This window comes from Thrips palmi, unplaced genomic scaffold, assembly GCF_012932325.1.
Source record: "Thrips palmi isolate BJ-2018 unplaced genomic scaffold, TpBJ-2018v1 HiC_scaffold_3, whole genome shotgun sequence".
NCBI lineage: Eukaryota > Metazoa > Arthropoda > Insecta > Thysanoptera > Thripidae > Thrips > Thrips palmi.
The window spans coordinates 4472742-4496666 of record NW_023144630.1 but is presented as its reverse complement, the minus strand read 5'-3'; the positions used below and the strand labels follow the sequence as shown (position 1 = coordinate 4496666).

The 23925-nt window shown below is 49.8% G+C and overlaps 4 protein-coding genes across 7 annotated transcripts; 2 read left to right on the top strand and 2 right to left on the bottom strand.

Annotated features, from left to right (window-relative positions):
• Positions 1 to 469: 469 nt before the first annotated feature.
• LOC117648349 (tetraspanin-18) lies at positions 470 to 8632 on the top strand. 3 transcript variants are annotated; one of them, XM_034390842.1, is made up of 7 exons: positions 470 to 648; positions 5490 to 5571; positions 5880 to 6071; positions 6163 to 6333; positions 6452 to 6535; positions 7412 to 7528; positions 7723 to 8632. In XM_034390842.1, exons 2-7 carry the CDS (start codon positions 5494 to 5496, stop codon positions 7765 to 7767), a joined length of 687 nt encoding a protein of 228 aa, XP_034246733.1. In that variant the 5' UTR covers positions 470 to 648; positions 5490 to 5493; the 3' UTR covers positions 7768 to 8632. The 3 variants fall into 3 exon arrangements, with proteins under 3 accessions (XP_034246733.1, XP_034246734.1, XP_034246736.1); XM_034390843.1 differs by lacking the exon at positions 470 to 648 and adding an exon at positions 5159 to 5405; XM_034390845.1 differs by lacking the exon at positions 470 to 648 and adding an exon at positions 5170 to 5297.
• A 121-nt stretch (positions 8633 to 8753) lies between these two features.
• On the bottom strand, positions 8754 to 11850 carry LOC117648532. Of its 2 annotated transcripts, XM_034391047.1 has the most exons (9): positions 11694 to 11850; positions 11131 to 11341; positions 10898 to 11053; positions 10629 to 10802; positions 10371 to 10542; positions 10185 to 10280; positions 10042 to 10103; positions 9762 to 9935; positions 8754 to 9555 (listed from the first exon to the last, which is right to left on the bottom strand). In XM_034391047.1, the coding sequence occupies exons 1-8, from the start codon at positions 11717 to 11719 to the stop codon at positions 9768 to 9770; spliced, it is 1065 nt and encodes a 354-aa protein (XP_034246938.1). In that variant the 5' UTR covers positions 11720 to 11850; the 3' UTR covers positions 8754 to 9555; positions 9762 to 9767. The 2 variants fall into 2 exon arrangements, with proteins under 2 accessions (XP_034246938.1, XP_034246937.1); XM_034391046.1 differs by having other exon boundaries at positions 8754 to 9935.
• A 28-nt stretch (positions 11851 to 11878) lies between these two features.
• Positions 11879 to 13153, top strand: LOC117648534. Its single transcript, XM_034391049.1, has 4 exons — positions 11879 to 12072; positions 12151 to 12327; positions 12414 to 12569; positions 12762 to 13153. The coding sequence occupies exons 1-4, from the start codon at positions 11984 to 11986 to the stop codon at positions 13006 to 13008; spliced, it is 669 nt and encodes a 222-aa protein (XP_034246940.1). The 5' UTR covers positions 11879 to 11983; the 3' UTR covers positions 13009 to 13153.
• Positions 13151 to 23801, bottom strand: LOC117648533 (basigin). The gene is made up of 8 exons (XM_034391048.1): positions 23647 to 23801; positions 23363 to 23567; positions 17468 to 17588; positions 17199 to 17374; positions 17008 to 17118; positions 16745 to 16930; positions 16519 to 16654; positions 13151 to 15960 (listed from the first exon to the last, which is right to left on the bottom strand). Exons 2-8 carry the CDS (start codon positions 23448 to 23450, stop codon positions 15915 to 15917), a joined length of 864 nt encoding a protein of 287 aa, XP_034246939.1. The 5' UTR covers positions 23451 to 23567; positions 23647 to 23801; the 3' UTR covers positions 13151 to 15914.
• Between the last annotated feature and the right edge of the window lie 124 nt (positions 23802 to 23925).

Below are 23925 nucleotides of genomic sequence, written 5' to 3'. Positions count from 1 at the left end.
CCAGCCCATCCCGCTGCCCTCTGCGGGCCTCAAACGGACTCTGACCCGGGAGGCCGGGTCAGCATGCCAGGCCACAGGCGCGTCAGGCCGCCGCCTTGCAGGCCTTGCAGTTAGTAGGACTCGAAGCCGCCACAGCACACTGACTCCGAGAGTCGATTTCGTCTCTCTCGCCCCTGAACAGCACGCCCCATGAGTGCGAGGGAGACACGAGACAGCGACGAGAACGACTCTCGGAATCGGTCTGCAGTCTGCAGGCGGACCGTCGCGTTGATGCAACTGCAGCTGGCTTCTCCAGACACCTCTCCGGCGTGGCCTTCCCTGTTGGCGAGAGAGAGAGGGACAGGGGGGGGGGGGGCAGGTGCAGCGGCCCGGCTGAAGGGAGCCCCACCCCGCCCCGCCCCGCCCCCACCGCCTGCCGGCCGCGCCGCGCCGCTCTCGCCCGCCCCGCCCGCCAGTTGAGTTGGGACCACGGCGCGCGGAGGGACAGCGCGACGCGGTACGGTACCTACGGTACGGCACGGCGACGCGGACGCGGCGAGACATCGCGAGTGCATCGCGCTTCGCGCTCCGCCTCAGTGACGTCACCGCACATGGACTAGCGGAGTGACGGAACCGGATATTTACCTCTGAGATACCTGCAGCCTCCAGGTGAGTTCAGTTCGGAGCGTCACACACTCGCACTTGGCATTTACGCACTCACATCGCACGGACATGCACACGAACGCACCCACACACTCACAATAAACACACACACACACACACACCGTGTGTGTGAGAGAGGGATAGAGAGGGGGAGTGAGGAGTGGGTAGGGTCAAAATCGGTTGCACCTTGCACCTGTGCGTCGCAACGTGGCGCCAGCGAGAGCCGCAACCCGTTTGCAATCGCGGAGCGCAATCTGCAATCCGCAATCGCCGGCCAATTTGGCAATCGGAGGCGGCACCCCTACACTGTGGCCGACCGAGGCTCCCAGTTTTGGCGGGAAGCGCGAAGTCATCGGCCCCGCCAGAGGCATGCCAGAGGGCACCCGGAGCACAGTGGGCCAGAAGACCGGTGGAGGAGGCCAGTACCAGCCTCAAACAGCGTGGCTGTCCCAGCTGTTCGAGGCTCAAACAGCCACGCTGTTCGAGGCTCAAACAGCCACGCTGTTCGAGGCTCAAACAGCCACGCTGTTCGAGGCTCAAACAGCCACGCTGTTCGAGGCTCAAACAGCCACGCTGTTCGAGGCTCAAACAGCCACGCTGTTCGAGGCTCAAACAGCCACGCTGGTCCAGGCTCAAACAGCCACGCTGTTCGAGGCTCAAACAGCCACGCTGTTCGAGGCTCAAACAGCCACGCTGGTCCAGGCTCAAACAGCCACGCTGTTCGAGGGTCAAACAGCCACGCTGTTCGAGGGTCAAACAGCCACGCTGTTCGAGGGTCAAACAGCCACGCTGGTCGAGGCTCAAACAGCCACGCTGGTCCAGGCTCAAACAGCCACGCTGTTCGAGGCTCAAACAGCCACGCTGTTCGAGGCTTTCTGGGGGCTGCTCGCCGTGGGGAGTCGCCGGGGATCGAACCCGCGACCGCGGTTCAAGCCGCTGGCCGGCGATAAGTCACTGTCCTTGGCGGCATGACGGGGCGGCTTGCTTGCCCGGCTTTGCCTCGCGGCACCGCGCCGCATTGTCGGGGATATTGAGTTTGGGGTTCAGGGTTCGGGAAGGTGCGGCCGTGATGGCCGACCTGGCGCCCTAGTCCCGGCGGCAGTGCTCTGTCTCGCTCGCTCCCTCGGGGTTCCCTGGGCCAGCCTGGGCGTCCCAGGGGTGCGAGAGAGATGCCGCTCACCTCGCTCCGCCGTGCGGCGCCGTGCGGCCTCCAGGTCGGCTCTCTGTGCATGCTGACGGTGAAATAGTGAAGTGTGCAGTGCCCGTCGCTCCGTCCCCCTCGCGCCTCATGGGTGCGAGAGAGACGGACAGCGTCGGGGCGGCGAGCACGGCGAGCACGGCGAGCACAAAGCCGCGGGATTGATCTCATTTCGGTTCGATTCCTCGCGAGAAATCGGCGGAATTTCCAGGCGGCCTTGGAAGCGATGGGTCGCGGATCAATTCTGCCGAGCAGCCCGTCAAGGGGCTCTTCGAGAGAGCAGTCCATTGGTGGGGCCACACGTTCGGTGCGAGTCCCATTCAGCGACTCTGGAGCTCGAAACGCGTCTAGAGTTTTGGCCGCCTCCACCGGTCTTCTGGCCCACTGTGCGGCGCTCTGCCGCGGTATTTGGGGCCCTCCAGACTCCAAGGGCACTGGGCTGGCCGGCTGGCTGGAGCGTGCTGGAGCGCTGACCCACCGGCCGTTCGCTCGCGGGAGAACTTTCCGTCAGGGGTCAATGTCACGTCGTCACGACCAATCGCACCAACCGTGCGCGAGTGAGTCGGACGTCGGGTGTGCTCCACCAGTTCGTTTTCGTTTTAAGTTTTCGGTTCACTCTAAATCGAACAGGGCAATTTCGACACTCCCATATTTTGTGACTGTTCTCACACTTAAGTTCCCATGGCCAATTGTAACTGTAGTCCATGGGGCGCTTCAGTGTGACTTAGTGGGTCGTTGTTTTTGATTTTATTTACTTTTCTCGACGCGTTGTTGCGCGGTGCCCCCCGGACCCGCGCGAACGGTTTTCTCCAGCCTGGAATTTGGTCCGGGGCCTCTCTGCCTCTCTGACCGGCGTGCAGCCGAAGATGGGCCTGGCCCGCCTGGCCCATGGGGCCGGTGTGTGGCTCACCCGTCCAGCGGGTCGGATGCATTAATGCATCCCGCGAGCGAGCGTGCGCGCGCGTGTGTGTGTGTGTGCGTGCATCAATGCAGCGCAATGCACGGGAGGCGCGTCGCAAGCTTTCCCTTTCAATAAAGTCTTGTTTGCACGTACTGCCTCCTTGTCCAGCCAGCCCGTCTTGTCGGTCCATTCTCCCATTCATGCACGTTCATTCAGCCGGGCGCGCCTTCAAAAAATAAAGATAATTTTACTCGCCGCCGGCCTCTGGTCCTGAAAGATAATGTTCCCCCTCGATGCGACATCTCTGTCCGCGCGCGAAGTGTGGCGCCCCGAAGAAGAGTCGCCGGTCGGAGCGGCGGTTGGCGGGGCTGGCGGGGCCTAGGTCCGGACAGGTGCGGCTCGGAGAAGGGGGAGAGGGAGGGGGAGTGAGAGGCTGCGGGAAAAACGGAGAGAGAGGGAGAGAGAATTTGGTCTCTGTCTGCAGGCACGGCAGGCATGCCTTGACCTTGGCCCGCATTCCGGCCACGGGCCCTGCCGCCCCGCGCCGCCCCGCGCCGCCCCTCCCTGCGTCTGTCTCTGTGTGGAGGGTCCGGAGCGGCCGAGCGCCGAGCGCGCAGCGGCGTAGCGCGGCCAGTCGCATTGCGTAAGGAGAGGGGCAGGGAGGGGGGCACGCCGCCGTGCGCTCAAGTCTCTCAAGTCTCCGGTGGCGTTATCGGCGTCCTGGCCATCCGTCCTGCAGGCGCGTCGCTCTGTCTCTCTCGCGCCTGTCCGGGACGCCCCGTGAGTGCGAGAGAGACAGACGATAACGACTCTCGGAATGAGGCTGCAGGCATCGCCGGAGTAACCATAGGGAACGAACGGCAACACGCGGATGTCGTTGTCGAACGCCTTGGCGTTTCCGGGGATGCTGCGCCACTGCAAAGGCACTGCACTGCTAGGCACTGCACCGCAAGGCCGGCCTGCACTATCGGCTCGATCTGTCTCCCTCGCACTCAGGCAGCGTCGCTTGCCCCGCGCGGGGGTGCGAGTGGGACAGGGCGACGAGGCGCAGTTGGGAAGCACACTGCGTTCCTCGGGTTCCTCGGGGTTCCCCCTCGGGTGGTTCCTGGGGTTCCCTCGTGGTTCCTGGGGGTTCCTCGGGGTTCCTCCACTGGGTTGCCCCGGGAACACTCGTCCCCGCGGCCTCTGCTTGCCGGAAGTGCTAGCGGCGGACCTCGACCTCCGGGAGGCCGCGTCGCCCCGCCCCGCCACGCCCCGCCACGCCTCGCACGCAGCAGTGCCCCGCGCACAGAGCGCACTCGCCCCACCAATGGATTCCTCGTTCGGAGAGCAGTCCATTGGTGGGGTCACACGTTCGGTTCGAGTCCCATTTAGCGACTCTGGAGCTCAAAACGCGTCTATAGTTTTGGCCGCCTCCACCGGTCTTCTGGCCCACTGTGACTGCATTGGGCTCTGGCAAGAAAGGGGAACCAGAACCTGGAAAGCGAAAACGCTCTCAGAAGAGAAGCCCTTTTTTTCTCCCTCCTGATGAGATGGGTTCGCTTTTTTTCACCGAGTAGTCGGGGCGAAGTGACCGGTTGGGCCACGCCGCCACGCCAGGCCAGAGAGCGAGTGGGGGCACGGCGCGCATGGCACACAGTGCCGAGCCGAGCACACAGTGTGCCACACACCGTAGTGAAAGTGCCGCGGTAGACGTGTGGGTATTGCGTGTGTACGTGTGTAATACTCATCTGTGTCTGTGTACGTGCGTGTGCACGTGTGTACGAGTGTGGGTGTGTGCCTAGATGCATCAAACCGTTTAGTCGACAAATCTATTCTCACTCCGTCACTCGCGGTCACTCTACCAAAATACAAAAAAAAATGCCTAATTTCCGTATGGACAATTTTTTTTTTTGAATTTTTTTCGGGCGGAAAGCGCCTGCGAACGGCCGGGGTAGGCAAGCCCGTCATACTGCGGTGTACCCCAGGTGCCTACCTCCACGGCGCTCTCCGTGTCGCTGGGCACCAAGACTTGTAGCCGGTGCCGTGCCCCCGATGGGATGGGACGTCGGATGGGACATCACTTTCCACTGCCGCCTCGCTGCACAGTGGGCCAGAGGACCGGTGGAGGCGGCCAAAACTCTGGACGCGTTTTGAGCTCCAGAGTCGCTAAATGGGGCTCGAACCGGACGTGTGACCCCACCAATGGATTGCTCTCCGAACGAGGAATCCATTAGTGGGGTCACACGCTCGGTTCGAGTCCTGTCTGGTGACTCTGCAGCCCAAAACGCGTCTGGAGTATCGACCGCCTTTGCCGGTCGTCTGGCCCACTGTGCGGTGCCGCGCTGACGCGCCGACTCGCTGACTGGGCCCAAATCTGGAATCTGGTTGCGATACAATAGGCGAGCGGTTCAGCAGAAACCAAGAGGCCGAGGCGTTTGCCCGCGGCGTCTGCCGGAGGCGTTGTGCGACAGCTGTAGTGCCGCTGTCTGGGCGCGTCTCCAGCGTGTCTCCAGCGACGCGCTCTGCTGCACCGCTGCACCACGCAGGACTCTTTGCAGCCATCAACGCGCTGGAGTGGGTTGGCAACGGCTGGAGTGAACTGGAGCCTGGCTCATTCCAGAGAAAGCCCATGCTGCTCACATAGCGTGCACAGTGTAACACAAAGCGCTGTCGTTGTCGTGTGTGCGTGTGTTTGTGGGCCTGTCACCTGCCGCGTGCCTCTAATGCCGAAGGACTTACAGTGTGTCTTTCTCTTTCTTGCTGCAGAGCGATGGGGGTCGGCAGGGAGATGGGGGGCTGCGGCCAGTGCATCAAGTACAGCATGTTCCTGGCCAACTTCTTCATATTCGTAAGCACGGCCTTCGCTTCTCCTGTCGATGCTGCGCGGCGCTTCACAGTGGGCCAGAAGACCGGCGCAGGCGGTCAACACTCTAGACGCGTTTTGAGCTCCAGAGTCGCTGAACAGGACTCGAACCGAACGTGTGGCCCCACCAATGGATTACTCGTTCGGGGAGCAATCCGTTGGTGGGGTCACACGTTCGGTTCGAGCCCTGTTTAGCGACTCTGGAGCTCAAAACGCGTCTGGAGTTCTGGCCGCCTCCACCGGTCTTCTGGCAAATCCACTGTGTACGGTACCGACGGCACTCATTGCTGCAGCTGGGCGGCGCCGTGGCGCTGGGCATCGGCGTCTGGACCCTGCTGGACAAGGCCTTCGTCACGCAGCTCACGGGCACCACCATGTTCCTGGGCGCCGTGTACATCCTGATCGGCACGGGCGGCCTCGTCACCCTCATCGCCTTCATGGGCTGCGTGGGCGCCGTGAAGGAGGTCAAGTGCATGCTTCTCACGGTCAGTCTCAGTCGCGTCGCCGCTTCCGATACCGGCGTTTGCTCTTCATTCCGCCTCGGGGAGGCGCTTAATCCGCCGCTCTCTTCTCCAGTACTTCCTCATCGTGTTCATCGTGTTCGTGACGATGCTCGTCGGCGGCGTCCTGGGCTACGTGTTCCGGGAAGACGTGCGGAAGAACACCGAGTACAAGATGCGCTCCACCCTGGTCGACTACCGCACCAAGGACTACATCCGAGCCGCGTGGGACAAGACGCAGGAGACGGTAAGCAACAGCAAAGCCTTCTCTCGCTCAACTTGGCCCAACCCTCGCCGTAAGTCGTGTTGCCTGTGCGCCCGCCTCACCGGCCGCTTCATTGCCTCTTTGTCTTTGTCGTTTCCAGCTCCATTGCTGCGGTGTGGACGGGCCCTCTGACTGGAAGGCCCAAGTCCCCGAAAGCTGTTGCAAAATGGGGCCGGCAGGGAAGGTGAGCACGTTTCTGGTCCTTCCCCAAATGGAATAGGAATATCTTGCCATTCTGGTTCTCGGGTAACTTCAAAATTAGTTCTGCTGGGGACGTTCGTCTGTTGTCGCAGCGAAAATTGATTGAAATAGCTGCCTTGGTTGAGGCAAGGATGCACATCTAGAGCTCCCTATCTGTCAACCTAATTTTAGCTGCGACACGGCAAACTTGCTGGTGGAACTCAGTTTTGTAATTATCTTAGAATTAATTTCCTTGATACCCTTTTTTAAAACTTTTGTGTGTAGAGTGATCTAAGTTAAGCTACGAGCCTTTTTTTGGAACCATTTAAGGGATGCCTTGTGTTGCTATTATTTTCAGCCCGTTTTATTGATAAGAAGATTAGGGGGGAGAAGAAAGGGCATTAAACTTGTTTATGTCCCAAATAGTTTAAAAAAGAAATTAAAAAGGCGTGGATCAAATGCTTTGAGGGAGTTTGTATGGTTCCAGAAGAATCCCTGTCAAACATCACCTATACCTGGTAATATCTACACAATGGGGTGCCTACCCACCTTGCAAGGTCTCATTACGGACAATACTAATGTGCTAGCTGGAGCAGGGATTGGTGTATCGTCATTAATGGTAACTTTGTTGTGTGACGCACCAAAATTTTGCTGAAAGCTGAATCACTTGCAAGCGGTTTTGTGGTATTGAATTAATTTTGTTTTCAAAATTTAAGATGGAAGTTTATTCACAAATTCACCAAAAATAAATAAACAATCTTGTAGATGCACGACTTGTTGTGTTTGTTTGGTAATTCACCTTGCTAGTGTAAGTGAGAAGCAGAGCACAAACAAACCTGTTTCCCGCTCTGGTGCTCAGCTTTTCCGTTTGGTTTTCCAGCCGGGAGCACTCGAGTGTGATAAGTACAAGGAGGGCTGCTTGCATGAAGCTGTGAAGACTGCACGGGATCACGCGGCCTTCATCGGCACTGCAGGTGTAATTGTTGCTTGTATAATGGTAATGTTCCAAAAGACAATTGCTCATTTTTGGTGACTGTGTTCTTGCTCTTACTTTTAAACTGCACTGTTGAACCTCACAAATATGTAACGTAATAGTTGTTTTGCAGTAGTGTTTCAATAATTTTTTGAATTGACTACAGCTTTCCAAATGGATATATCGATCAAACTGATTTCTTTTCCTTCCTGTTGCAGTTACTTGGAATGATATTTTCGTGCATCCTCTTTAAAATGATATGAAGATCATCAAGTTCAGAGAGTTGGCTACTCAGCCATACACTATTTCATGTGGACTGTCATTCTATTGCCTTTGTTTCAAGCAGAACGGACAAGAACAAGGGCAATAGCAAATGTAATGGGAGATAGTGAGCCCAGAGCTAAGGGAACTGTGGCCCTTAAAACTGACTGAATCCAAAAGAAATGTAAATGTGTACTTTGCTTCATGGAGTTAGGTGGTGATGCGTCATGCGTTGATGACCGTGTGGCACAGTTTGAAGAAAAATTATTACTTTGACAGAACATTTTTTCTCATTTCATCAAGTATGCCTTGCTAGTTTTTTAGGAATATTTTCGGGATCCTAATATTTCTGTCACCCGGTGCTCAAAGACATTTTGTGTGTACATGTTAATTTTTGTCTAACAATTTAAGCATTAAAAAATGTGTTTAAGTTAATCTTATTTCTATGAGCTGAAGCATCAGCCACTTTGTGCTAGGTATTGTGTGTACTAGTCCTGTTAACTGAAAAGAAAAGTAGGCACCCCTTAATCATTCTGCCAGTTTGCAGAACAAGTATTTTTCTTTAGAAAACATGTTCCAATGGGTTTTTTTTCCATGCATTTCAATGTATGATATCTTCTCCCAAGTGACGATCAGTCAATTATCATCATACCTACTTTTTAATCCAACTTTTCATATAAGAAAAGACAAATCAAGTCATGTCAAAACTTTCTCCATTTTCTCATATTGACTGTTATGTAGTCTGCTTTGACTATTTATGGTTCTTTCTTGTTTATTTATTTATTTAACTATTTATTAATGATGAATTTTTGCAATGTTTTGAACAAAGTGTGTCAATTATTAAAATAAAACTTTCATTAGTATACACCAACAAGCTTTTTTTTTGTCCACTCTTGTTCTACACAAATAGACTAAGAGAATAGAATCAAAGTGGAAAAGAGAATCCTTTGAACTTCGGTAAAAGGGACCAAATAACAAAAATAAAGCATCCAGAGAAAACATATGTATTTACACAATGCAAACTTCAACATCACATTAAATTTTCACTTCTCGTCCATGAAAAGAAAAATAAATGTCAGCATTTTCTATACTAAATATGACTCCTAATTTTTGATAACTTTTCTTTAAGATCAAAATAGGCTGACAAGCTAAGAAAAAATCTCAAAAGAGCAGGTCAGAGAACCTCCTTCTCTAATAACAGCTTGTGTCACCTAATAAAAGGATTTTCATGGCATTCAAATGCCATGAAAATCATATCAGAATCAGTAAATGACAAATTGCCAGCATTTAGCTAGAATACAGATAAATATTGCTTGAAATAGCTATCACATAAATTAAGGAGATCAGACAAACTTTTACACAGCACGATTTTGCCTACAAACATTAGCAATCTGTTCAATGTTGCATGCTACTTTAATTGAGCAGTATGAGGAAAAAAGTTCACAATCGATTTACAAGACTACCTAGTATTTAAGTATTGACTAGTAGATTCACAGACTTGTTTCTAAAACTGAAGTATCATTAGTTTTGGAAGAGAATACTCGCATACAGAAACAGAATGCGAAGGGAATGATACGACACAAAAACAATACTTAGCTGCATAACTTTCTAATACCCTAGCAAGGTACTGATTACGGTAAATTCAAATAAACAGGTATAAACCAAGGTACACAAAACTAAGGAAAAACGAGTAAGGGTGGCTCTCCTGTAGAAGAAGTCTCCCCATAGCGCTGCCACTTTAATCAATTTGTTAATTTGATGTGTGTACACTAGGATGCGAAGCAAAGTGTCTACAAAATAAGGATTTCTGCACTAAAATTTAGAGGCTTAAGATTTTATAGTTTCATTCAAAATTTGACAGATGACTAGTGCGGAAATCGGAGCTTGCAGTTATTCAATTGGCACATACATCTTGAGCAGTACAGGATACAGTATTTCTTGGCCAATTAAACACAGAAAAAGAAGCCTTGAAATTGTTACTCAAAGCAGAACCCACCAGTCATCAAGATGAACCTGCAGCTTTCAAATTATTGGAGAGAACTTTGGCAACAATAGGTAGAAGTTGTTCAAATGATGAAGCAAGACGATTCATAGCAGTAACCATTCCATGTTGAATAGAATTCGCCTCCTCGGCTGCTGCTGCCATCCGATCAAGAGTGCCACAAATTTTCTGAAAAATTTAAAAAAAAAAGAGTGAAATTATGGAAAAAAGTTAAGAAAGGAATAGGAACAAAATAGATGTTGAGGTCAATGTGAATGTGATAGAAGGAACTTACTTTGGAAACTCTTTCCAAAGAATCTTCTAGATTGAAAGATGCTGGCAAATCATCTCGTTTTCCTGATTTAAAAGAAGAAACAGCTGGAGTGGTTCTAGACTCTTGAACATATAATATCATAGTTAAAATATGACTAAACTCACTTTTCTTAGATCCAGCTCTACTGGAAAACTCCTCCTCAGCAGGGCAGTCTGGCTCGGTCAAAATGTGAGGGGTGATATAATTTATTGTTGGAGAACCTGAGACAGTAATATAAGGAAAAGCAAGATAAGTTCAAGGTGATTAAACATTTAATAACTGGTAGAAAGAATTTGGAGCGTCCAATTTACCACTTGTTGGAGATATTGAATCCGGGTGGTAAGCTTCTCCACATCCTTCATTATGTTCCATCCATTCTTCATCTCCTTCCGATTTCACTTCAGCAATCAATTCCTCCATGTCTTCTTCTGCTCCAGGTAGATCCTCAATTAGGTTGTAAGCATGGGAGCTTGTGGATTCCATCTGCAGGGTTTCCAAAACAACAGAGAAAGTAGCCAAATATTGGGTCACAAACTTAATCAGAAGAGCAAATACAAAACTAGGCTCACAGTTTCAGTTCCATTTTCAGTGATATGATAGCCATTTGGTTTGGGAGCGATTGGGTGAAATTTTTGCTTATTTGATTTGGCAGTGCGAGTCCTGATTGAGCCATTGGTAAGTTTTTCAGAAAAACCAACTTCAAGTAACTGCAAAGGGGAGTCGGCTACAATTGGAACAAATTTCTGAAACAAAGCAAAAAAGAAGGGAAAGTCAACATACATTTGTTTAAGTTCAACAATGAAAGTCTTCAGAAACAACAACATTAATGTATACTAACATTTCCATTGGCAGAAATATCATTGAGTAATCGCAAAACTCTCTCATCCCACTGGGTGAACATGGACCCGGTGGACCATGGACATGGACCATCACGTGACAATGCCCGGTACTTGGCAGCACGACTTCGGGCATTTGATTTTAGATCCACCCAGCACTGAAATAAGAATTACACTTGAGCTCTAAACACAATTCAGAAAGGGGTATGCAGGCTGAACATGTACTCAATCATACCTTTTGCCATTTGGTGACAGACTTAACAGGACCTTCTGTTTCATTGAGAGATGAGGACAATGTTTTCCATAGAATATCATGTTCTTCCTTAGAATAGGAGCCACCAGAGGCACGTCCAACAGCAAAATGTGGGTGCTCTTGCATGAATTCAATCAAAACTTCAAACTGTTGAGCAGAAAGCCGAGCTGCTCTAATTTTACTCCCACCAGACCTGAAATACATCACACAAGGCTAAACATGAGGCGTTGTAAATGGTATTGGTAGGTAAATTTTACATAATTTTTGAAAAAACTGCAACGACTGAAATGAAAAGTATCGGGTTATTAGGAAGCTAACGGTTACAAAAATTGAAAATATTTTTTAAGCAAGCACAACAAGACAAAAAACAGTTTTGTATAAATTGAATACACTATAGTTACGTTAACAGAAAAATCTACCAATAATTTGTGTATATTTAGACACATAAACAATAAATCAAAGGTTAAATTGCAGATGTAGAACATCAAGTAAAGTTTTCGTATGTTGAGCCTCAACTTCAAAATAATATCACCAGCGGTACTTACGAGTCTCTGCCATCATTATTTGCCATGTTGCTAAATTAACAATGAGCTCTAATGAGATATTCAACGCATCTCAATCACAAACCTCCTTAACCAACAAAATCCAACAAAAACAAACACACAACAGACACAACATCAACAACAACAGGCAGCGTTTGATGAGAAATCTTACGACACGTTTCCGGAAAAACGCGCGAAACGAAACGCAGGTGGCTGCTTCTGCTGTTGTGACTTCGACTTCTGCTGTTTGGGGTTTGGGTGATTATATTTGGTTTGGTTTCATAAAGTCCCAAATGGTTCGCCGTAAATGTGTGCTTCGGGCTTGTCCCCATCACCATTATGGTTTGGAAAAAATTGGTGGGAACATAGTGAGACCTCATTCGTAAGTCAGTTTTGCTTGCTTCTCTCCAAAACCTGGAGGGGAAGTATTTTCTCTTATCACCTGTTATTTTATTTCCAGATTTCCAAGGAGTGATTATCCAGCTTGGTCGAAATGGCAACAGTTTGTCATTCAACATAATGGGTCTATGGAGAAGAGCAGATCTCGAAATATTTTATGTTCCGCTCACTTCCAACCAAACCTCTTGAATGCAGACGGTACATTATCAATTGACGCTGTGCCAACAATTTCTCCTGAGTATGTAGAAGTTACCTATTCTTTCCTTTTTTAAAAATTGTATTTGTAAGTTGTGTTATGAATTGTTGATTACCATTTGATTGCAGGTTTGTTAGACTGCTGGCTCTAAAACATGGTGATGTCAGTCCTTCCAATATTTACCCTTTGCCCGAAAAGATTAAATCAAATAAGATTTCAACACCTGTTATTTTTCTTAAGAATGTCGTTGAAGGATATAAACCTGAACAACAACAGCTTCCTGGGTGAGTTACTATAGAATAATTGCGAACATAAAAGAATTTTTATTTTGAGCGGCAATATGTGAACAACTACTGCTCATAATTTTGACTGCACAACGCACACTGGGCGCTTCTTGAGTTCATTCTAGATTCCTCCTCCCCTGTCCCATGTTGTCTTTGGATTTGCCTACTCTTTATTTTTGATTTTTTTTCCAGTTGTCAACCGTCAAGTTCTGAACTCCGAAAAAGAAAGCGAATTAATGACCTTTGTGAATGTGAGTTTATCTGCCCCGTGAAAACCAAGGTGGGCCTACAGATAATCAACGACACACTGAGAATTTGGGGTAGTTTGGCAAAGGCGAATGATAAAGAAAAAGTGGACCGTAAAGCTCTTAAAGGTAATAAGGTTATTGAAATTGAGGAGGAGTGTGGGGGCAACTGCTACAACTGTTCAAAGAAATAATATCCCACAAAATAAGACAATTTAAGGAAAAGAAAAACTTGTTTTTTATGTGGGGGAGGGGGTGTGTGTGTGTGCATAATTTGTGTGTCGGCCTTGACAAATATCATGCAAGATGTTGATTAGATTAAAATAGTGACTCAAATTACTTTGTAACACTTTATTGAACCATTAACAGAGTGAATAACTGCTGCCATTCCTTGAATTACAAACACCTTACTAGTTTTCATAATTCAAGGAACCCAAGTATGTTACATTCAACAGAGAAGAGCAGGGAAAGCTCTTGGCCATTGTCTTAAACTAGGCTAAAATTTCAGTCACCCAGAACTTTAACAACACAATTCAATGATTCAACATAAATTTTGATGATCACAGAGGCAGTGTAATATAGGAGATCAGGAACTACCTCATGAAATGTTACACAAGAATTACACATATGTATCAAGAATTCTTGTATGGATCACAAAAACTCGATTTGAGAGCTTCTAGATTATAATTTTGACTGTTAAAAGAGCTGAATTGATCAGAATAAAATCTATTTCCTGATCTCAAAGCTTCATTGTACAATCATTGTACATGAACATCATCAATCCCCAATTCTTTGACTTATACTTGCAATTGAACCGTGTTGTTTTAAGTCAAACCATTCCGTCACAATTTAGGAGCGTATGGGATTGATGGAGTCAACAAAGCTCAAGATTACATCACTTGTAGTAAAAATCGTTCAAGTTCCAACACGCTCCTTACCACACCAGTAAAGTAAAAATTAGGATGTTTGCATTCCATTAAAACTGGGTTGAACCTAATCAGAATTGTAAGACATCACAAGCCAATAATATTAGAGAGTAAAAGAAATTCGCTTCCTAATTAAAATAATTGAGTTGTGTACAAAGAATGGTTTCTGTCAAAACTATGCATACATGAAAAAAATTGCGTCTTTATTTAAGGTATTAATTTGTGGAGAGTGTAAAAACGAATGTACAAATTGATACTGTCAACTAGAAACTAAAGACTAGCTTCCCACAGAAAGATTCAGCAAAAAAAAATCTATGCCAGAACACCACACACAGTCCAAAATAGCACAGTATCCAACCACCACTGTTGGGGAAAATGTATTAGGTATTCCTGCAAGCAATTTGATGAAGGCAAGTGCTGAGTACTTAGGTAAAATTTTAAATAGTAAAAAATATAACAATATCAGATGAATGTCAAAAGATATTAAGAAAGTGCAGTTGATAAATTACTGCTATGAAAACCAAATGCGCATCAATGATTCTCATACAATTAAAGGACAACTGTTCATATCAAACATTCAACTGCTTGTTCTCTCCATCAATGTGGTAATCAATGCTAAAGTAGCTGCATTCAGCAGTGTCGAGTACTCTCACATTAAACCTTAAGCCTAAAAAAAGCATCTCAAGAACCTGCGCAAATGCATATTAAGTACACTACAGAGCTTCAGGACTAAACTGAACAAAATTGTGAAAGAAGGTGAACATGATTTTTATTAGCTATTATGGAGAATACATATTTTACTTTTTAGAATGACCAAACTTTAACTCCACAGTAAAGACACTGAAAATAATGTTAGGTGAAAAAGGAAGCACGAGAACCCGATAAAACGTAGTCAAAAGATGCAACAAATAGCTCCTGAAAATTACCTTCAGAGCTAAATTTTAACAATGAGAGTCCAATCCCATAACAAGATACCACTAGTTCATATAAATAAGATGATGAAATCAGATAAAATTTATCACTATTTGACTACAACTCGCAAACACACCAGCAAGACCAACCTGATACAGGTCTGTGTGCTATGCTTTAACACACTAGATCAAGTGGAAATGTTGAAAGAAGGAACAGAGGAGAAGGAATTAGGGTTCACAGTTATATACAAGTAATATAGTCTATTTACAGTATGTTCATAACTCCAACTAGATGTGACACTACAATAAGATATATACTCTCTGAAAAAAAAGAAGAAAAAAAGAGAAGTGATTGAACAGCTAGCAAACGCAATGCTACGTATGTTCTTAATTTCTTTTAATGAGTAATGTTAATTTGCCAAACAAAATAGGATGCTTTAAAAGTATGAAACATGAATAACAATAAAGTGCTTAACTTTAATAGCCATACACTATTCTGAAACAAATGTAAAATCACATACAAACATGTTTTTAATTAAAAAATAAATCACAAAAGCAAGGTCTTATCTACACTAATTATTGACACTGCCTGCATGACAACGATAAATAAAACTCTGTATGAACTTAGGTTTGGAAAAACAGTTTAAAAAAAGATGTTGAAACCAATGCAAAATGGGACCCTGAATGGTTACAGAATAAACAACCTGTTCCCACTAATGGTTTCATTGTAACACAAATCACGAAATCAGCTTTAGTTGTTGTAGCATGAGGCAAAATTACTAAGTACTAGACTTCTATGTGCTCACAAATTGTACTCCACACAATTTGCGATATTATGTGTATCAGTATTACAGTCAAGATCAATAATACAATTATCCCTGTGCAAATGAAAATGTTCATTTGTTAAATGGCATTAACAACAAATGAATAACTTTTGATGGTGACCATTGAAAAAATATAACTTCTTAGAACCAACTGAGTCAAAGCTATACCTCCACTGAAAAGGCTAACCAAGTCCCTCACATTTTACAACATCCTTGAATATTGTGAAGTACCACTATGTAATGCACTAGGTAACCTTTTCATGAACAATAGACAGCAACACATCACAAAAAACGTCATGCTCCACATCCTCTGTCTGTCTACTGTTGGGATTTAAAATCATCCTGGTAAAATAAATGTCTAACTTCATATGTTCGTTTCTCCTCCGGCATTTTAAAATTCTTGGACAGCTCTTCAACTGCTGTGAATCACGGGCTTCATTTACTTCCTTTGCCTCACGTCCTTGCCGTGGTCTGGTGTGTTCTTCCTGTTAACATTAAAGCATGGAGTCAGCAACATGCACTTCATACAATACAGCACAACAAAGGCTCACTCGTTAAACATGGAAGAAATGGGAGTTGGTTGGGAGCAGGAGCAAGGTCGAGAACTAGCCAAGGGCCAAGAGTCTGTTTGAAGACCCAGACTTGAAATTGATGGTATTGCCTGGATCCCAACACTGTTGCCACAAACAGGGGAAATGTTAGGTTTTCACTGGCTTTAAAGTGAACTAAGGTGCTTGCACGGCTCACAGGTGGACAAGGTACCTGACAGTAAGGGATGTCTTAGGAGCAAATGCTTTCCTAGATCTGACAAGGGAGGGTGGCACCTGTTTGGATGGGAGTCGAGACTCGCTCTTTGATTTGGGCCTCTGGGTAAGGTTCTTAGTTTCTGGCTTCAATGGGATGATAACTTCCAGAATGCTTTCATCTTTTTCGGGACCACCATATTTGTGCCCAAAATAAAAGATGAGGGACATTTGAAAGGGGTTTGATTCTGCTTGATCCTTTGAAGGATTAGAAAAGTGAAAACTGAAGAAGATACTTACTGCTCGGGGCTCTGGTCAGTGTCGCTCTCATCCAGCTCCGCCTTGTTACGCTTCTTTTCATAGATGAGGATGATGGTGCAGAGAATGGCAACTTCAGCACAGATTCCCAAGAAAGGCCAAAGGGCAGCGAGCTTATCTGTACATTGGAAAATAAGGAACAAATATAATTATCATCCTGTCAAAGAAACCAGCATTCATTTCAGACCATTCACCAGTAAATAATTACCTTTCACTCGGACAAAGGTTGCAGCCTCAGCGCCTGTGTTGTCTTGATTAGCGATGTTCGATGCTTTGCATTTGTAGCTGTGCCTGTCACTCATTTGAACATTCTCAATCAAGAGGTAGGCCTTGCGGACATCCCTGTCATCTTCAAACTTGATACGGCTATCTGATATGTTCACCACCTTTCCATCTTCAAAAAAGGAACAGAAAATTAGATTTGGGACAACCTTACTAAGACAAAAGAGACCTATAAAAAGGGATACTCACCAACACTCCAGTCAACAAGAGGTGTGGGGTAGCCCTTGACGCTGCAGTGGAGCCTCAAGCGCTCGCCCTCAACGACAGGTGTGTCCGAAGGCATCGTAATCACGGGCCCCACTGCAATCAGACAGAAGTCAGTCAAAATCGGCCCTCTAAAAGTGGGAATTTTTTTTTTCATCTAGAAAAATTATGCGTACTTATCACATGAATGGACTTCTTCATGACATTCTCAGTGGCATTGGTCTTCTTGTTGACAGCTTGACAGGTGTAGTTTCCATAGTGCTCTTCAGAAGCCTTTGAAATTACTAGTTTGTTCTCAGATTCAATGATCTTTATTTTATCATCTGGGACAACTGGCTTGCCTTCCTTCAGCCTATAACGCAAAGTATAAACACATGTAGCCCTTAAGGTTGCTAAAGCAAAATGACAAAAGTACATTTTTTTAAAATTTTAACAGGAAACTTACCATGTCATAACAAACTGGTTGGCAGACTCCGCATTGGAGACATTACACTGAAGGACCAGTTGTTTATTATATTCCATAGTCTTATAATTTTCATGGTCAGTATTAGCCACTACTGAGTTTGCTGCAAAAAAAGAAAGAAGAAAACCAGGTAAATAATTTTTTATACACAGAGCAAAAAGGATACAGGAGTTATCAGAGCCCTAATTTACGTTGTTCAGGGTTCTGACATAGCCTATCTAAATTGGGACTGTACAACTGGGAGAGGGGCAAACAAAACCACTTCAGAAATATACAAATTGCACAAAAAGAAAGCAATAACACAAATTAACAAGCATAAACATTAGGCTCAAATATTAAGTACAAAGAAGCAATGAGTACTGCAAAACAGGCCAATTGGTATCAGGTGGGATAATTTAATCCATCTTCCCAAAATTGAGAAAATTGATTGGGATAAATGAGCATTTTTTGGAAGGTGGTCCAAACAAACCCACATGGCTAAACTGGCTTGCTGAACGATACCAGGAAGCTCCATTAAATTTGCTACTTCTACTTCTTCCGAATTACTTTTTCAAACCAGAAAAACACATCTTTTTTTTAGGCCTAAGTGCGGAGTTTCTTTAAAACGAATTATACACAACCAAGCCAGTTAGTGGTGTCAACCGGTGAGCGGAGCGGTGATCCGGAGGAGTCATAAGCAACACCACTCGGGGATTAACTAGTCAACCGCCTTACCGCTCAACACGTATACATGATGGCTCAGATTGTAAAACGAGGTGCAGCGATAGCTGCCGCTATGGGAGTGTTGGGCTTGTGGGACCGACAACTTGGCAACGATTTTGCCATTGACCTTCTCCTCTTGCATCGCGTACTGATTCAGGGAGTCGGGGACGATGGTCTGCTCGTCCCGTTGCCACTTGACCGGGTCAAAGGCAGTCAGGTGGCACGTGATCGTTAACGGGTCCCCCTCCACAACAATTTGGTTTCCTTCATAGACAACCTGCTGGCCGGGCTGACCGTCCCGGCCGTCCCCTTCCTGGCCTGCATGGGACAGAACGAGTCAATGGCGCGCGTTTCAGGCTTTCAGAGCCACACAGACAGTCTACAGACAGTTGTCAGCACAGGCTGGTAGTTGAGACATGTGATGGAATAGAGACTGGGGAAGACTGGGGCGGCAAATCAATCTCATTGACCCCGCCAACAAGGCTGAAGGGCCCGAAGGCTGGCTGTCAGTGGCAGGGCCGGCAGGAAGGCTGTGCTAAAGGATGGGATGGGGTACAGTGGCCGCAAGTGGCAGCGTTGCCGATAGAAAGCGCTGAATTGGGGCTCAAGTGACGTGGGAGCGCGGAGTCGCCGAGCCTGCCGACCGTCTCCGTCTCTCTCGCACTCATGGGGCGTCCCGTAGGGCCGTAGGGGGCGAGAGAGAAGGGGCAAGACGCGGGGCAAGAGCGCTTCCGGCAGCCTTGCGCGCAGGCGGCGCTGCCATGGCGCAGCCGGTACGGCCGGTGACACGAGTCAACACAAGCATCAGCTTTCGCAACCGTTGGCTGCCTCAGGCCGCAGGCGGTGGCTGGGACATCGTCACGACCGTGACACTGAGCCAGACAGAGACCGATTCCGCACAACGCGGTGTCTCTTTCTTTCTCGCACTCCTGCGGAACGCCCCACGAGCGAGCGAGAGAGACAGAGAGAGGGGCAGCGGCGCGCCGCTCGTTAGAGGAATCTTGTCGCGTCGTTGGTTTCTACCGGTTCGCACCACCCAATCGGGAATCGTCAAGGACGGTGGCGTAGCTGCAGCCAGCTGGAGTGCAGCATGCCCCTTGCCTACGCCACTGGCTCCCTGGCCGCGACGCCGAGCAAGGCGCCAACCTCGCCGGCCTAGCCGCTCCAAGCGGCTCTTTGTGTGATTGGACGACGATCCAGACCCAGGGGCCTTTCCCTCCAGCCCATCGGAGTCCCTAGGGACCCTCTGGAAAGGGTGCCGTGTTTGCTCGGAAGATGGCCGGGCGTGCAGTGTAAGTGTGTGCAGTGTGGCCGATGCACTCTCCACGGCAAACACAGCGGAGAGCGGTCTCAGAGACACCGCAGTCTACTCGGACGCGCTCGAATAGAACCATCCAAAGAGCATCCCCTCCAGGCCTGGCCGGGCCTGGCCGCGACTGCTCAGCGCCTCTGGGTCACCCACCCACAGTGGGCCAGAAGGCCGGTGGAGGCGGACAAAACTCTAGACGCGTTTTGAGCTCCAGAGTCGCTAAACAGGACCCGAAACGAACGTGTGACCCCACCAATGGATTCCTCGTTCGCAGAGCAATCCATTGGTGGGGTCACACGTTAGGATCGAGTCCCATGTAGCGACTCTCGAGCTCAAAACGCGTCTAGAGTTTTGTCCGCCGCCACCGGTCTTCTGGCCCACTGTGCCTCCGCTCCACGCGCCGAGGGCGGGGCAGATAGCGGCGCAACAACCAAATTAGCAGTAATCCCCCAGCGCCACGCGCCGCGCCTTGGGCTTGGCGCTCCGCCTTTAAGCCGGCCATCGGGCACTTGACTGCCCCCCGGCCGGACGGGCCGGACTTCCCCCGACTGCCCGGCGGCAACACGTGGCGACACGTGGCCGTCCTGGCAGTGCACGCGCACGCGCCCCTGCCGTGCGCCCTTCAGCCGCCTTCAGACGGTCGGCCAGCAGCACACGGGCGCCAAGCGGGTGGCCCGCCTCGCCCCCTGAAGACGACAGGGGCGAGGTAGGCCACCGTCCCCACAGGGGTGAGTGGAGGCCGGCCGGTGGCCTACCTCGCAGGCGTCCCACCGCCACGCAGCTTGTCTCAGTGATGACGCTACGAGTGCGTCAGCGTCAGCCGATTCAGTGCGAAAGACTGTTCCGTCTCGCCGTCTCTGTCGCACGCAGGGGGCGTGCCGCGTGCCGCGGGGGTGCGAGAGAGACAGCGGCGAGGAGTCGGCCGCCGCGTCACACAGCTGGGGACTGGGCGGGCGCCAGGCGACCCAGTCCCGCAGGGTACCGCAGGGGCTCGCCGCTACGCACCTCCCACCGGCTGTCGCTCTGTCTCTCTCGCACGCATAGGGGGTCCCGTGTAGGTGCGAGGGAGACACAGCGACGACTCTCGGAATTAGTTCGCGGGCGGTGAGCCTCGCCGCGCCGCGCCGGCCAGGCCCCGGGCCAGCAGACTGACTCCGAGAGTCGTTTCATCGCTGTCTCTCTCGCACTCATGGGGCTCTGCGTAAGGGTGCGAGAGAGACAGAGCGACGGGCCGGCCAGGCTGGGCCGCGACACGCCCGGGCAATCAATAACCGAGCCACCGCCAGCACACTGCCAGCGCGGCCCGCCATGCCCAGAGCCATGCCGGAGGGAGGGTGGAACGGGTGGGACTCGGGGCACGCACCTCACACCTCGCCTGCACCGCCTGCACCCCGACCGTCGCTGTCTCTCTCGCACCCCTTCGCACCGCGCCATGAGTGCGAGGGAGGCAGGGCGATGGAGCTGACCGCCACGACGGCCCCATGGCGGTGCCCCGGGCGGTGCCCCGGGCGGCGCCCCAGCCCAGGCGGTACCAATGGCACTACCCCTCCGCCCCGCGGTGCGCGCCGCGCGCTGCGCTCCCGACCCATGCAGTCCGATCAATATATATAGTCCATGGACGAGAGGGAGCGGAGTAGGGATGGCAGGGATGCAACCCCCTCCCAGTCCGGCCCGCCCCGGCTGTCCCGGCCTTCGCGGCGCTTCGCAGCGTCGCCCCGCGTCGCGTCACGAGGTAGCGCCATGAACGCGGAGCCCGGCGGAGCCGCGGGGTGGGGTGGGGGCGGCGGGGACCCAAGACTGACCCCACCCCGGCGATGCTATTCTGGCAAGAACTGGATCGGGCGCTCAGACGGGCCGCCGCCAAGCCGGCGAAGCCCGGCGAAGCAGAAGCTAGTGAAGCGCCCGGCCTGCCCGGCCGAGGGAGGATGACCGCCGTCGTGGGGCCGTAGGCCGGCGAAACGACACAGTGGGCCAGAGGACCGGCGCCGCCGGCCAAAACTCTAAATGCGTTTTGAGCTCCAGAGTCGCTAAATGGGACTCGAACCGAACGTGTGACCCCACCAATAGATTCCTCGTTCGGAGAGCAACCCATTGGTGGGGTCACACGTTCGGTTCGAGTCCTTTTTAGCGACTCCGGAGTTCAAAACGCGCCCGGGGTTTTGGCCGCCTCCACCGGTCTTCTGGCCCACTGTGCGGCGCGGCCCGGGCAGAGAGAGGGTAGAGGGTAGCGCCCCGGGAGGCCTCCACTCCACTCTCCTCTCCCCCGGCGCAGCGCGGCGCAGCGCAGAACCCCGGACGGGACGGGACGGGACGGCCTGACCCACATTCGGACGGCCGAACACCAAGCGCCAGGCCGCCAGGCACGGCGCCGTGATGCACGTGTTAACCGGCCGGCTGATTCCACATGTCGTCGCTCCGTCTCTCTCGCACTCGCGGGGCGTCCCGTGGGGTGCGAGAGAGACAGAGCGACGAAGCGCTGACACCCCGGGCTGCGAGTGAGGGGCCCCGTGGGGTGCAGCTAGGTGCAGCACGGGGGCCGATGCAGCTCGATTCCAGACAGCGCTGTCTCCCTCACTCCCTCACGACCCCACGGCACGCCCCGCGAGTGCGAGAGAGGGAGGGGGAGGGAGGCAGGGAGGCCGCCTCCGAAAACGGGACAGGCAGACAGACAAACACTCGGCGGCGATAAGGCAAAGGCTTCCGAGATAAGCCCAAGGCGGGGCGGGGTGGGGAGTACCTGCTGAGACGGGCTGAACCACGGGGGGGGGGGGGGGGGTGCTGCAGCGGCTGCAGCCCCGAGCCCCACGGCCTACCACGGCCCGTCTCCGTCCCTGTCGCACTCGTGGGTGTGCCGTGCGGAGCGAGAGAGACGGAACGGCCCAGACGGGGTGCTCAAAGGAAGGCAATGCCGAACTTGGGAGGGACTTTCAGACAGCCAGTCGGGCGCACAGACACCCCCCCCCCCTCTCCACCACCACCACAAACAGCAACAGTGAGGTCCTTATCAACACATGTACACGGCCGCTAAACCAAAGTAAAAAGCAACAAGGAAGCACAACGCCTACAGTCACCAGACAGCTGAGCAAAAATCCACCTGCGCCAGACAGGGTGGATGCTGCACAGGGGGATGAATGGAACACATACCCTTTCAAGGTCCAAAGGAACTTGGACCAACTGAATGTGTCGTCTCTTAAAAGAAAGCAAACCAAACTTGAAATAAAAATTAACAAGAGGTCTAGGAAAAGAAATGAATTGAATCTAAAGAATGAATCTGTTGACATGCTAACCAAACCAAAACACGACAGAGACCATTCTTTGTGACGGCAAAAACTTCAGGTCCAAATGTGATCAAGAAAAGGGGAAAAAAACAATTAAAGGCTGAAAAATGTACAGATGGCACAGGAACACATAAGCCACAGATCACTCAATAACTAGGCAACACCAAATTGGAAGCTCAAGGCAAGGCAGCACATAAAAATGCAACACTGATCACAGTAAACATCTAAGTAATGAGACATGAACTTTCTCGAAAAGCCAAAGATCCAGCATCTCATCAAACAGGACAGACGAAGAAGGTCCTCCAAGCAACCCACTGACAGGTTCTGAACACCAGGGTTAGGTTGTCTTACTAATGGCCAATTGAATTTATTGATTTGCTGGGAGTGTCATGCTACTAGGCCAAGAGATTGACGCGCACCATTTTCTCGTACAACGAGTTCGGAAAATCGCAATTTAAATAATTAGCAAGAGGAAAAAATGTTGCCACTTGATCGGAAGATCCCTTAGAAACTATTTTTACACTGTACCCGAAGGGGTCTCACAGGACTTTGACATGAGCACCATTCATTAGTCATTTGTTGACTCACCTGCAGCACTTAGTTTCAGGAAGCATCCCAGCACTATTAAAAGGGCCAAGGCGTGTGCGGAGGGCCTCATTGAACGTAAGGTATCCATTTGGCAAGTTTAAAAAGTCCCTTCGAACCAGGACCAGGACAAGGTCTCGCCAGCCGCCAGGAACTCGACCCGACCCAGCACACTGCAAAATCGCCGAGCGGTACCGCCGAGAATCACCTGAGCAAAACCACGGGTTGAACAAAGGCTACGGCCTATTGATACACTCAAAACATCACTAAATCAGCTGCAAACGTACAAGCTGCTATAAAAATATAGACTCGAACAAGTCCATTAACAGCCCATCCAAAATGGCGTACTAGCAGAACTGCGAAGCCTTTGAAACTGACAGCTGCCAGGCACGTAATTTTCCTTCTTCTTCTTTTGTTTGGACTTTGGAGCGAGACCAGAAAAATATCTCTCTTTGCCGATAGTAAATGTTGACGTGAGTGAAAGGGTACTGTGGAAGAAGAGAAGTTGTTGAGAGAACGTCTTCGACCTGTGTAAACACTTGAATCATTTCATGAAGGGAGAAATT